Source organism: Gobius niger (assembly GCF_951799975.1).
Source record: "Gobius niger genome assembly, chromosome: 12".
In the NCBI taxonomy this organism is placed as follows: Eukaryota; Metazoa; Chordata; class Actinopteri; order Gobiiformes; family Gobiidae; genus Gobius; species Gobius niger.
The window spans coordinates 17,829,229-17,843,134 of NC_136863.1; the positions used below are offsets into that span (position 1 = coordinate 17,829,229).

Sequence of the window (13,906 nt, forward strand, 5' to 3'; positions counted from 1 at the left end):
GGTTGCCGTGGTGACAGCATCCCTCCGGTTGCCGTGGAGACTCTGCAGAAATAGCCTTGTGCAGAGTTGAACAGTTGAACAGTACGGTCCATTTTATCTGTGCTGCTCTTTACTGGACTTTTTTTTTTGGAGCGAGCGATGTTTGTTCCCTGAGCTACTCTCCCGCCGTTACACTGTTAAGGCTATTATTTTCTTGTCAGCGCTTCAATCTCGGAGGGAACGTAAACATTTCACGACACAATGAAGCACTTGAACTTGACACAGCAATTCATCTCTTCCAGTCTGGAGCCAAGCTGCCAGAGCGTTCGGCTAAACGGCTGTGAAAATGGCATTTCAGTTTGACATTTTGTGACTTTTTGTGCACCCGCGTCCCAAACGAATACTAACAACACAAAACATGAACATGCGCACACACTCCTCAGACTTAACCTTTACTGCGACCTCAGCCTGGCCTCTATTTCTGTCCAATGATAAACTCCGATTGTTTTTGCAAAAGGACTGGCTCGAGTTAAGCCAGATGAATAATAAATGTAAATGGCATCACAATGGTGCAAATATAGAAAGCGACTTGAATTTTTATTCTGATGAGAGATAAACAACTCGTGACTGAAGTTATACTTTTCCCCCTGAACTGAAAGATTTTCATTTTAAGGCCACTTCTTTTCACCACTGTGTCTCTAAACTCTAAAACATTTTATAACCATGAGCATATTCGTTCCTCTTGTGCTCCCTGACTTCATTTTGAATAGATGCTGTTCCCAGTTTTTTTTTTTTTCTCGCAGTTCTTCAAATGGCACGATTTGTACTTCCTTTAAGCGCTGTTCACTGACAATAACAACAGTGGGCCGCTGCTACTCAACCGAGCATTTTGAAGCTTTTTTCTTTGTAAAAACTCCCCAACAAAGGAATGGGCGAGCAGTAACATATTTGTTTTGCAGGGCTGGGCGAATTGGCAAAAAGCAATCACCATTTTTACTTGATTTTGATAAGGTTTTTTTCCTTTTAAAAATAAATAAATGCAGCTCTTACAAAAATGATTCATGAACATATACGAGATATGCTGTATTTGAAATAAGCCTCATCTTGAACAATGAATAAGTGTTTTTTAACAAGAGGAAAAAGTCATATATGGATGATTGAGAGTGACCATAGTTGACATTATGATTTAGATTAGAGTTGCTTTTATTGTGTAGCCCAATCTTTTTGTCTTGCATATACATGTGAACGTTCTGCCAGTACCTACCCATTCACATAAAGCAATCTTTTAGGTGTCGGTGATAGTGTTTCCTGTTGTACAGCGTGTACTGGCCCTGGATCATCTTTACTCCCACTGAGCTCAGGCACCGTGTGTCTCCATTACTCCCACTCAACCTCAAGAGAACTCTTTTTAAAATCTCAATCATAAACGGATATGAAGAGAAGCTTTGTTTAGAGCCGTGAAGGTGTCACCTTTCGCCACTAAGGCTTTGTCAGACGCTGAAATGATCCGATGGCTCAATTTCAGTCATTTCTTTCTGTAAAGCCTTTGTGGTGAAATGCAAAACAGCCACGACTCGAAACAACCCAATAGAGATGACGACTTAAACAATTCTTCTCTGTGATGGAAAACTCCTGTACAATGGAGAACATATATATAACAACAATATTATCATGAGAGAAGTTGTCAATACTTTTCTATTTCATTTCTAGTAATTTATTTAATGAATTAATAATTTGTTTCACAGTAATATGACTAATAACTCTAACCTACTAAAGGAAAACATTGTTTCTCTTTCCGTTGTAATAATTAGGAAATAGGGCTGCAAAAAGGCTGTATTCAGTGTTCCTCCCATGTCGTCATCACACTACTTTGTCATATTACCATGTTATTACGGTGCTGTAAAATAAAATGGACAGTGTTGGGCACGTTACTTTGAAATTGTAATGTATTCTATATTAGTAGTAAAATGTAATATATTTGTGTTACATATTACTATTTCAAAAATGTATCTGAGTTACACTACTTTGAGTTACTTTTGGCAAAATTTTAACTGATAATAGTAACAAAACTGCAGTCAAAGATTTCCTTTTCCTTCTTTATCCCCCTTTCTCTCGTGTTTTGTTTTGACGACTCAACTGCAGATCTTATACATCAGTGTCCAACTTGGTTTGGTGCTGTATTTTATTTGGGGGAGTTTCGTTCGTACATCAATACCAACCATTTAAACGCACTTGAATTGTATTGACTTACATATTCCCGTATTTTGTTTCACTAACATGTCATCTTCCTTAGTTACTGAAAAAAGTAATAAATTATTGTAACTCGGTATTTTTGTAATGCGTTACCCCCAGCACTGAAAATGCAACACATTTCTAACACCTGTGCACGTCGTCTAATTCCCTGAAAAAACACACCTTTGAGCTATCTTCTTTTGAATAGAGAAACTATTTAAATGAAGGTACGCGTTTGAATTGCTTGGATTCAAAACGTGGGAGCTTCAGGCTTTCTCTGTTCTAAACTGAGCCTCTAAACTTGGACCAGTTGGCACACAGCGCAGTCACACTTCCTACCCACCTGTCAGGCCACCAGGATGAGCCTGTTCCGTGGCTTTAAATATACTTTACAGGACCAGGACGAGAGGGCCACAACCACAGCCTCTCTCTTGTTTACATTGTGGACACCTGAGGTCAGCTTTCCCCAATGTTGATTGTCAAAAGCCATATCCCATAAGCAGACAATGTAAGCTGATTGAGAACTGGCACGCAGATATCAGAATGCGCAGAGTGCCATGGTCAATACGGAAGTGTAATACAACCTTAATTTATAGTAATGTATAAACAGACAGCCTTTTTAGTGAGCTGTTTCAACATGATAATTCTGCTAATCTCTACGTAAGCTCTATGATCTTTTTCATCCACAAATACCCCTGCATGGTTTGTCCCGAATGAAAAAATGGGTCAGGGCTTTTTGATCTCGGTTTAGTCCACATTTGGGGTTTTCTGGCTGCTCACTATAGAGACGCATTGATCCTGCCCGTGTTTGTGCTCCGTGGAGGTTCCCAGCATTTTGTCAGAGGTCTGATGGGATCACATATGTTGCTCTCAGCCTGAGCAGGTGGTTAACGCTTGGAGGAGAAGACACTCGAAACACCGCTAACTGTTTCACATATGGTGCTACCCAAATTAGGAGACTGAAGGGAATGTGCATTTATGCAAAGGAATATCGCTGAGGGTCCCAGGTCAAAAAAGCTCAGAGTGCCAGTGTAATGTGGGTGTTTTTAGGGTGAATCTCTAAAATAGAAAAAAGTATACCCCTCATAGATTACGAAGGGAGAAGGCATTTCTTTGGTTGTAACAAGATTTCTAACTGGTAGAGCGGGTCGTCTTGTGATCGGAAGGTCGTGGGTTCGAATCCCTGCTCCCTCAAATGCCTGATAAAGAAAAGCGCTATATATATATATATTGAGTCCATTTACCATTTACCATTTGATCAAGGAGCCAGAGTCAATGACACAACACTGTTTAGACAGGAGAATGATAGAGGAAATTATGCTCGGAGACGGACGGCATGTTTTGTCTTTGTTAGGAGTTTGTTAGATTAAATTGCTTAATAGTTTTATTGTCATTGCAAGTAGTGAAAAATGATCAAAAGTTTGAATTTGAGTCAGACATTAGTGAATGAGTTTCTTGACTGACGCAAATATACTGAGAGCAAGAGTTTTGTTTTAATTAGGCTGCACTTCATCATTAAGTACATGTCTACCATCTCTGCGATGTCAGTGTTATTTTGTTATATTAAATGCTGGAGAAGAATATTACACATTGCCTTAGCAGATAGTAATCCTAAAATAGCTCCTATATTTAATGAGCATGTGCTCATCTCCCCAGTGACTAGTCTTCACTGTGTTGTTAATATGAAGCAGACTCTGTTTTAATGCTGTGTGTGGCAAAGGCCATGAAAATCCCTATGTATAAATCAGCAATGGATTTATATCCTTTAAAATGGTGTTCGTAGTGTGACGTCCCATAATAAGCTGCAGACTGTTGGGTGACTGTGGCCAATAGCTGGCTGGTTGGGGATGCTTTATAGCGGTTGTCCAGAGGATATACAGCAGCTAAGCTCTGAGCCGCTCCACTAAAGCCCCCACTTGCCGACAATCGTTGTCTTTTAATTAACCAATCGTCCGCTGAGAGAACAGGCGTGTGGGAAGTGTGCAGCACTTACAATGCTGGCTCTAGAGCTGTACAGAACAAGTCATTAAAAATACATTGTTGTAAAGCTTTTTGTTTTTTGTTTTTAACTGTAATGACTTGCCGTGTTTTGGAGCGGTCAGTGAGCCACTGATGCAGCCAGCCTTTGCTCCGTCTCTTCTCTGTGCACCACTAAAGCAAGGTGCCTTTGAGTCTAAGTGTATTAGGCAGCACAATAGCCTGAGCGTGCCAAACCTGTGGGCTTTGTTGGGGCTTCAGAGAAGATGAGGACAGCTCCCTGAATGGAGATAAATGCTGAGACTAAAGGCTTTGACTGCATGCATTCTCCAAAAGCTCCATATTTATATCTGAGGCATTTCCTTTTCCAAAACATGCGAACAAAAACTATTCCTATCCTTTGTGCTTTTGCCATTTGTGCGCGACAGTGGGACTTCTTCAGCTTCTTCACAACAATAGACTTTCATACTCAGTTCTATGATGTGTGCTTCTGAAGGCTTAATAAAACTTCATATTTGAAAACTTAAAACACAGATTATAGCCGCTATGTGACTTTTTTATAATAAAGTTAAAGAAAAGAAGACATTAGCTGAGTTGAGCCAAAATCCAGTAGTTTGAGTAATATATCATAATACAATCAAAATGCCTAAATTATGTTCTGTTGTTGACAGTCAAGATGTGACACAAACACTCACTAAGTATTTTTGGTAAAATCTCACTATTCTGCGTGGATGCCAGAAAAACATCATTATCCTATGCCTGAGACGTTTTTATGAAAATACGGACCATTCTCCTTTACTTTGCTGGGAACCCACGCCAGTAAGTGGGTGTAATGAGTGAAGCTGAATTACTGTGAATGAGGTAGAGCTATGACAGTTAAAATACCAGCGGGGGGGTTACCAAAGGCTGATCCGATGAGCGAGAACGTCCTGTTCTCAAACAACCCGATCCAGTTGATGTATTTTTCAGTTTCTAACTCTCCACTTTACTTGCTTTGTGCCAAGAGCAGAGTTTGGTGTGGGCTCTAGGAATGATAAATCCATGTCAAATTGAGTCTGAGGGAACAGATCAGATTAATATCTGTGAAATCACCGCTGATGAGGCTGTGTCCTAATTTATCCACTCTGGAACATTTAAATTAATTCCCTGATTTCAAACATAAGCGACCTACTTTTGCCTTTATTACGATTTTTCTTCGCCCCTGTAGCGAGATTCAGTTTAATCCGCTGTATGGAAAAGAGTGTGTGAGAGGTGTATTTGCAGCAACACAACTACTCTGTTCTCATTTATCTTTATTTGTCAATACATTTCTAAAGCGCCTGTCAATAAATCAGGATTTACAGCTTGATATGAAGGATAGAAATGTGGAATGAAGTATTGGGCTGTACCATGTAACCCCATATGGATAGTTGTTTACATACAATACTCAGTACTGGTGATGCAATATCCATATGTAGCAATAAGCCACAATATATATATCGCAAAATCACTGAATTATTCCATTTGTCTGTAAGATTTACACAGCGTATACAACAAGTTCAGTTTAATGAGCAATTGCAATATTTAGGAAGTAACAAACACTATATGGGAATAAGAAGAAAGCATTTACTCAAACGCTAACAAGTTAAAGTGTTGAGTTTGGCCATGCAGTAAAACTTGACTATTTTAAAAGTGCCAAACCCTTGGCAGAAGTTTTCACTTTTTGATTGCTTGTCATTTTTCACTTTTGACATTTCATAATATTAGATAACCTGCGGATGCAACAACTGTAATCCGTTCAATGCTCAAAATACTCCGACCTCAACTAAATAGCCTGTCAAAGCATCAGCTGCCTTAAAACTCTTCATTTTCAGCTTTCCCTGCAATTTGTCATCATTTCCAACGCAGCGCAAACGCATCCGAGAGGCAGGTCACATAAATCTGTGGTGTATGTGAATGAGCGCAGCACTTTTCCAGTCAATCTGCTGGCAGTTGGACAGTTGTGGTGGCATTATAAGGACTAATGATGGCAGGCTGCGGCAGTGTGACTGTGCAGCGATGTGTGTTTTATAAAGAGTAGAAATAGAAAAACGCTTGGTCCAGCCCGTGGGACTGATGACTCACAGATCGGTCACAATATTTCTTCAGCTCGGAAATACCAATTACACTGTGTCCTTCTTTTGTGTCTTTTGGTCTCTAATGCGGTGTTTCATCTTTGTGTTTTGTGCAGCTGACCCGGGCCGGCGTGAGTCAACGAGACAAGCTGTGGTGCCCCTGGAACCGGCGGTGCCCTCCAACCTCTCGGACGCTCTCGGGACGGCAGACACACCGCAGATGGATGGGGCTGGTGCCGAGTTGAAAGTGTTCTCTGAGGCCAAAACAGCTTTGTGGACTGAAACTGAAGAAGTGCGCACAGAGGCTGATGGGAAAGTCTATGCAGAGAGAGGGACGTTGACCGGGGCGAGGACCTGGACTGAAGTGGGCACCGAGTGGAGACCCGTGGAAGCGAGCTTGTCCCGGGACCGCGCTGCCTGGCTGGGGCGGCCCACGCACGGGCAGGGCCGACGGGAAAAGGCAGCGTTCTCATCAGTGTTCAGCGTGTTGGCAGGCACCGCTGAGCTGCAGGCCCCAGTGATGCCCAAGCCGCTGGGGCTGCTGTCCAAAGCAGCTTGGACCAGAAGCTCATCCTCATCCAAGTCCTCCTCTTCCTCCTCCTCCACGACCACAAAAGCCCCCACCACCTCCACCACCTCCACCACCTCTCCTCCAGTCACCAGCACGGCCAGTCCGACCCAGACGACCCCGACTGCCTCTCCAGAGAACGGCAACAACTCACAGAGCAACAGCAGCTTCACTCTGGGTATGATGATCAATGAATTATGGCCACATTACTTGGGTTTCATCATGCCGTTCCACCTGTTGTTCGAGACTTTAATGATTGTAAAGGTCTACAACTCCTTTTCTCCTGTGAATTAATTCAATGGGGGGGTGAAAAAAAGCTGAGAGAAATCACTCGTAAATCACCTTAAGGTACTATGAGGTGAATCTGGCTTCAGTTTAAGGAGATTAATCACATCTGTTCTCTGCTCATCGACTACCACTTATGTCAATATTCAGTCGGGAGATAGAGTTTGCACCTTGAATTTGAGTTTTCATTTCTTATGCAAAGGTGGAGTGGGAGGCTGACCACTTAATCTTCTTTTGTGTGCTCTCAATTTGTCAATAACGTCCAATCGTCTCCTTCTTCAAACAGCTATAAATAGATGATTCACTGTTCAGTGCTGTAAGGTTGACGAAAATTATGGTCATACTCTAACTTGAGGTAGAAATGCAAATATGTGTTAAATAGAAGGCATGTTGCAAAAAGAAAACACATGAACCGCAATTGCCTTTCCAAACTAAATGTATTTAGTCTTTCCTGTACACATCAGTTGAAATGGTTCAAAAACTATAAAAAACATAAATATTATCATAGGGATGTAAATCTTAGAAGCAGTTTTGCTCCAAATGTGTATCCTTGGATACCGGGAGTTGTCGTATTTGCGTCGTTGAATGCTCTATGACAGTGGTCCCCAATCACCGGTCCAGGGACCAGAACCGCGCCTTGATGCATTTGCTGCCGGGTTGCACAGAGAAATAGTAAATAAATTATAAGAAAGACAGAAAATTAGCAGTGTGCACCCCCGCCCACACGGGTCCGCTGTCCCTAGCAGGATAAAGGTTGGGGACCACCCCTCTATGACATGTTGATTTCATGACCTTTATGTAACTTATGTGGACTCGTCATTGACTTATACCATCTAAATTAAAATCTCAAATGGTCCGTGATTATTTTGAATCTGGCTTTCACATCAAGTAAACGTGTTCGTTGGGTTGAACAGCGAAGAACATCGTAATCACTCATAATTTGTGATATTTGATGGCTTGATGACGGAAACATTTACTATTGGTCACAGAAGTCTGAAAACCTTTCCAAAGAACCCGGCTTGATAACTGTATGTAAAATGCTATAATAATATTTCTTTGATAATACCACTGCAACATACAGTATAATGTGAAAATCTTTTTAAGGAAATATTCAGGATTGCTATCTGGAATATAAAAATGATTTAATGTATGACTTTTTCATTCTTCCCACATGTTGATTACAATGTGGTCATTATTATTATTATTATTATTATATATATGTATTTTTTGAGGATGGTAATGCGATTCATGTCACCGTAGACTTGACCATATGAAATGACATTTGGATTCTGTTTTATCAGATGATTCAATGGGCGGCCTGCCAGCCTGGGACCTCCCCACTGTCCCGGAGTCTCTCCTGTCCACTGTGGGCGACCATGACCTCACGCTGCCCGCCAACGTCACCAGCCCGTTCTCCACGCACCAGTGGAACACCACGGCGCCTGCAAAACCAAAAACCACCACAACCCCTCAGACTACCACCATTACTACTTCCTCTACAACGCAAAGTACTACAACAACGCAGGCTTTAACTGCTACACCTGCGTCAACTACTGTCTCCACGATTGCAGCTTTCTCTGCCACCGACGCTGTGACGAGCGACGGTCTCCTCTTGACGACAGTAACTACGACGACGCCCTCGACGACCACTAGGACTGTGAGCAATGCTGAGAAGACAACGAATGCTACTTCAGGCCCTGCAGATTCCACCACAACTACAACAACTGAAGCACCAACCACTGCTGTAGAGTCGACCACAACTACCACCCAACCGACTACCACCATCGCCACAACAACAACGCCTGTCCCCACGACGACCACCACGACTACTACCCCCGTCCCAACAACTACATCAACTACAACTCTAGCTACTACTACTACTACGACTACACCAGCAACGACTACAACTACAACAACTACTGAGCCACCTACAACTACTTCTACAACAACTACCACTACTACTACTACCACCACTACCACTACAACACAAGCCCCAAGTACTACTCTGGCTATTCTTACTACTCCAGCCCCAACCACAACCACACAGCCGCCCTCCAGCACCAGCATCGAAGAAAGTGCTCTGCCCTGCAACATCACTGAGAAGTACTTGGTCAAGACAGGTAGGACTTATGAACGTCTAATGACCAATTTCAAGTTTTTTATTCTAGAATTGGAACTACATCCTGATTGCTGAACAGGTATAAAATGTTTGCAAGATATTTCACTGCAGTCATGGCCTCATTGTAGGACTCAATGCAAAAGATTTTTTACTTTTGCTGAAGAAACTACGAGTTAATCGCAAAAAACTCAACATTTACCCAACTTGCATTCAGTCAGTCAATCAATCAATCAATCAATCATTCTAATGTTGTCGCATCATCAAAAAAGTTAGAGTTGTGTTTTGAGTCAGTCACTTTCCCTAAAGGACGATAAAGTAAAAACTATCCTTACACACCGCCCATGCTGCGAATTTCTTTTCCGTCGGTAAGCTGGTACACACAGTGGACATTCATCATCCAATCAGAGCTGTATTCAGATTAGGGACCCGCCAACTATCCTTAAGGTTAGTGGCTGGGGCAGGGTTAAAGGAACAGGCCACCGTTTTTCCATACTGAGATATGTTCTTACCTTAGCTTAGACGAGTTGATGTACCGGTCTGGTCTCTGTGCGTGCGCTCAGTCATGCGAAAAGACCAAAGATGTTGTTAGCATTTGGCCTCTCCTCCTCTCCTCTATGGGGCCAAACGGGGGTGAAGTTAGAAGCGACCAAGCTCTTCCATGTTTTCCCTATTTAAATACAGTTACGTGAGTAGTTACACGATTCAAGTATAGTTACACAAAATTAAACATGTCGATTTTCTAGGTGGATATAAAGGGGAACTATATTGTGAGGCGTAAAAACACCTTAGTACCTTTTTATCCACTTAGAAAAGCGACATGTTTAATTTTGTGTAACTATACTTGGAACTATACTTGGAACTACTCACATGCCCGTATTTAAATAGGGAAAACTAACTTCACCCCCGTTTGGGTCCATAGGATACTGGGAGGAGCTAAATGCTAACAGCATCTTTGGTCTTTTTGCTAGACTGAGGGCACGCACAAAGACCAGACAGGTACACATCAACTCGTCTAAGCTCAGGTAAGAACATATCTCAGTATGTAAAAACGCTGGCCTGTTCCTTTAAGCTGATTGGCTGATATGATATTTCACTCTCTGACTTGTGATTGGTCGGTATACCAACTAACCTACGGAAAAAAAATAGGAGCCCGGGCTCCTGATCCGTAATACAGCCATCCCCTCCTCCACAGAGCATCAAAAATCCACAACACTACAACGGAATAACACGCTGCAGCACCGTCTGATGCTCGCCCCGATATCTGACAGTCGCTACATTTTACAAAGAGGGGTCTTAAAGGGACAGAGGCAATATGCAATACAATTTCATTCCTGAAACTAAGATGGGAAAACATTTCTAACCATCCAAATGTAAGCTAGCGAACTGGACGTGCTCGAAATGATCACCAAATACCAAAGAAAAGCATTAATACCCAGCTTAAAAAAAAAAAAAAAAAAAAAAATTGTTGACATACGTGTAATTACAGACCACTCCACAACACATCGTAATACTACAGTCAATCGCCGCGCAAGCCACGATCCAGACACGAAAAGGAAATGAAAAATAAAAGAACGCAATTTCAGAGTGAACTATTTAGGTCAGACACAGTGGGAAATGTGTGCATAGACACGGAGCACAACAGTAATGATTACCACATGCGCTGATTCATTTCCGAAGCTAGCGCGCAAAGTAGGTAATGTGTGCCCAGGCTGTAATTACATGCTGCAAATTAATTAAAAGTGGCACAAGGCAGACGCAGATTCTTCCTTAGGCACTGTCGAAGATTAATAACTGTAGATCCTTTGATTTCATTACACAGAACATGGTAGTGTGTGGGAGTCATTCTCTGGTCAGCGAGGTTTTTTTTTCCACCCCAGGACACAACCTTAGTGCAAAGAGTGACCTTATTGAACGCTAACAAGCTAAATAATGTCCTTTTTTTTTTTTTTTTTAGTTTTATCTCTTGAGCTGCGCAAAAATCGCCTGGACCTCATCCTAAAGCAGAACCTGTCTAAGGGACTGAGCCATGCCCTTCAGAGAGCCCTCAATGACACTACAGCGTACGCACAGGTGGGTCGCACTCCCAAAGGGTCACGAATTTCACATGTTATCAGGGGTTACATCTACTCAAGGGCATTCATGAAGTAAATATACTTTTTTAGAGTAGATTTATCTCACTTTTCCTCACGTTTCCTTCTGCTTTACATCTGCTTTATATACAGTGTGCAGCGTTTATTGTGAAGACAGATGTTTTGGACAGGGTTGGATCTTGCATCGGGTCCTTTGTTGTTGACTTAGTTTCAAAAGATCTATTTATGACAGTGCTAAAAACATCCTTTTTCCCTCTAAGTCAATAGAATACGCTCAGTTGCTTGGTGTAATGGCACAGCTTTGGTCATCTTTTCATTGACTTCCCAAGGACATGAATGGTGAGAAGCGTGACTCAAGTGTTAGTCTGAGTCACTGTATTCTTACTTTCCGATACATTTATAGCACCATCATTTTAAAGAGAAAAAAAAAATGACCCTTGAACCTGACAGAGAAGGAGAACATGATTATAAAAGACTGTGCTTGTCTAATTCATTTTATTTTATGTAATTGTATGATCTTTCACAAATATTTGCTTTATTTCTGAGAAGCTTTTCAGCTCCTTCTTTTCAATTGTTCTATGGATGGTATACATCATTTAAACAAATCACTTCTTAAATCTCTAATACTGTATACTGGGTCCATTTGAATCAAAACTTATAATAAGTCTAATAATAAGACATAATAAGTATCTCCGCTGATATTTGGTAAACAGTAAATTCTTGAAATTCTGGCACGTCAGCTTGCAGCATTTTCCTAAACAAAGTATTTTACAAAAAATAAAAAGGGATTTGGTCACGGAATACAACAATTTGGGGATATCTTGCCAGAATGGAGTAAGTGTTGGGCAGGCACAGAATAGAAGCTAATGATTAGCCTTCAGACTGCCACACAATCTCTAGCTATGGAGAGAAAATGACTAAGTATGTTTTTGCTGCTGTGGCTACAATACAGCACAGTATGAATTAATGAATTAATTATGAATTAACAAAATCATTATTTTTGACATAATTATTGACCAATTAAAAACAAGTTGGTTGGTTTATGTGCAGTTTTATTTTGGTGTTGCACAAACTTTTTATATCGACAAGAGGATGTGCATAGAGCTTGTACTGTGGTTGTGAAAGTGAAGATATTGCTGTTTGTATTTACAGTATTGCTGCTTTCTCCTTGTCCATCTTCCTTTTATCTTATTTTTTATTTTTTTTACTCGATCGATTTAGTGCAGAGCTGCCTGTCTCTCCTGCCTGTCAGATGCCTGTGGTGCTTCTCGCCTCTAGATCCGTCCACCTGCCTGGCTTCATGTCTCTGTCTGTCTGTCTTCAACTGCCTGCTTTTGCTATTTTTATCCTGTTGTTTGTGAGCCTGCACAGGGAGTGACTCAGAGTCTCTGAGCTCCAGTCCACTTTCATCTGCACCCTACAACACGCACATGCTAACATGCACCAAACCACTCCTCTACATTAGATAACACGCAGCATCATCGGGTAATGTGGGTCTATTATGAGATGGGATCAGAAACAAGGTCGTATTCACTAAATTAGCTTTGAGTTACTTTTTATACACAGTCAATACATAAACAATGGTGAAAAATGGATCTTCTACCAGGTATCTTGTTTTCAGAGATAGGCAGCATAATGTACTGTAGGTTGGATTATATTTCCTCACAGTATTCAAGTATTTGGACCACATTGTCCACAAGTTCTATTTTTATAAACATGTCCTTGTTTCTTTCAAATAACAAGTTAAGGTTGATTGAAAACAACCTTTTCAAAGTTTGACCAACTCATAAAAAGGTGAGAAAAGCACAGGGCAAGGTTATATTGTGTTTTTATTAAATCCCTGCTGTTATCCATTTATGTTTTCAATGGCTCAATAACAGCGACACCTTCTCCAGAGGTGTTGGTGCACCTCACTACCAAATGTTCAGTTCTAAAGGAAATAAAACGCTGAAATACAATAATAACACTGCACATGTTTATTTAAGTTAGGTCTGAAAAACGTAAACTTGAACAGACTGGACTGAAATGGGTTTTCAGGGATAAAACGATAAAAAGAAGAAGGAATGGGATACAGTTACATCCAGAGAAATGGCTTCCTCTTGAAGAATAGTTCCCAGGGGCCAGTAAAATATAGACACAAAACTGTAGGTGAGGGATAGCAGTGAGGGCCTCAGCTGCTCAGCGGTGCAGGCTGAGAAGAGATGGGCGCTCGCTCCACAAATACAAGCCTTGAGCCGCAGAGCGCTGTCTGGTTGTGTTTTTTCCAGGACAAAATTGCCCAGATTTATGAGTGTGGCAGCATCAGGCTTAAAAAAACATCCCCTCAAGAAAGATACGGCATAAAAAAGTGAAGGGATTAAGTATTCTATTTAAATATAATAAATATTCATAGCCGGGTTTTTCTCGTAAGACTTTTCGAAAGATGTTGCAGGACAAGATGCTCGAGATAAAATATTTGTTTTTCACGGTGTATACTTTTTTCCTTTTATCCTTGTTTGGCGCGCTTCCCAGTGTGCAACATAAATCCTCAAACAAAGTTAATATTGGCTCAGGGTGTACAGAA

The 13,906-nt window shown here is 41.2% G+C and overlaps 1 protein-coding gene across 2 annotated transcripts in view; it reads left to right on the forward strand.

The window, feature by feature from the left end:
• kiaa1549la (KIAA1549-like a) overlaps window positions 1-13,906 on the forward strand; it is an 87,524-nt gene that overhangs the window by 25,585 nt on the left and 48,033 nt on the right. For both annotated transcript variants that reach the window (XM_079567235.1, XM_079567234.1), the window contains exons 2-4: window positions 6,398-7,027; window positions 8,436-9,254; window positions 11,208-11,323. In XM_079567235.1, coding sequence (XP_079423361.1) covers window positions 6,398-7,027; window positions 8,436-9,254; window positions 11,208-11,323 — 1,565 coding nt within the window. The remainder of the gene's footprint in view (window positions 1-6,397; window positions 7,028-8,435; window positions 9,255-11,207; window positions 11,324-13,906) is intronic.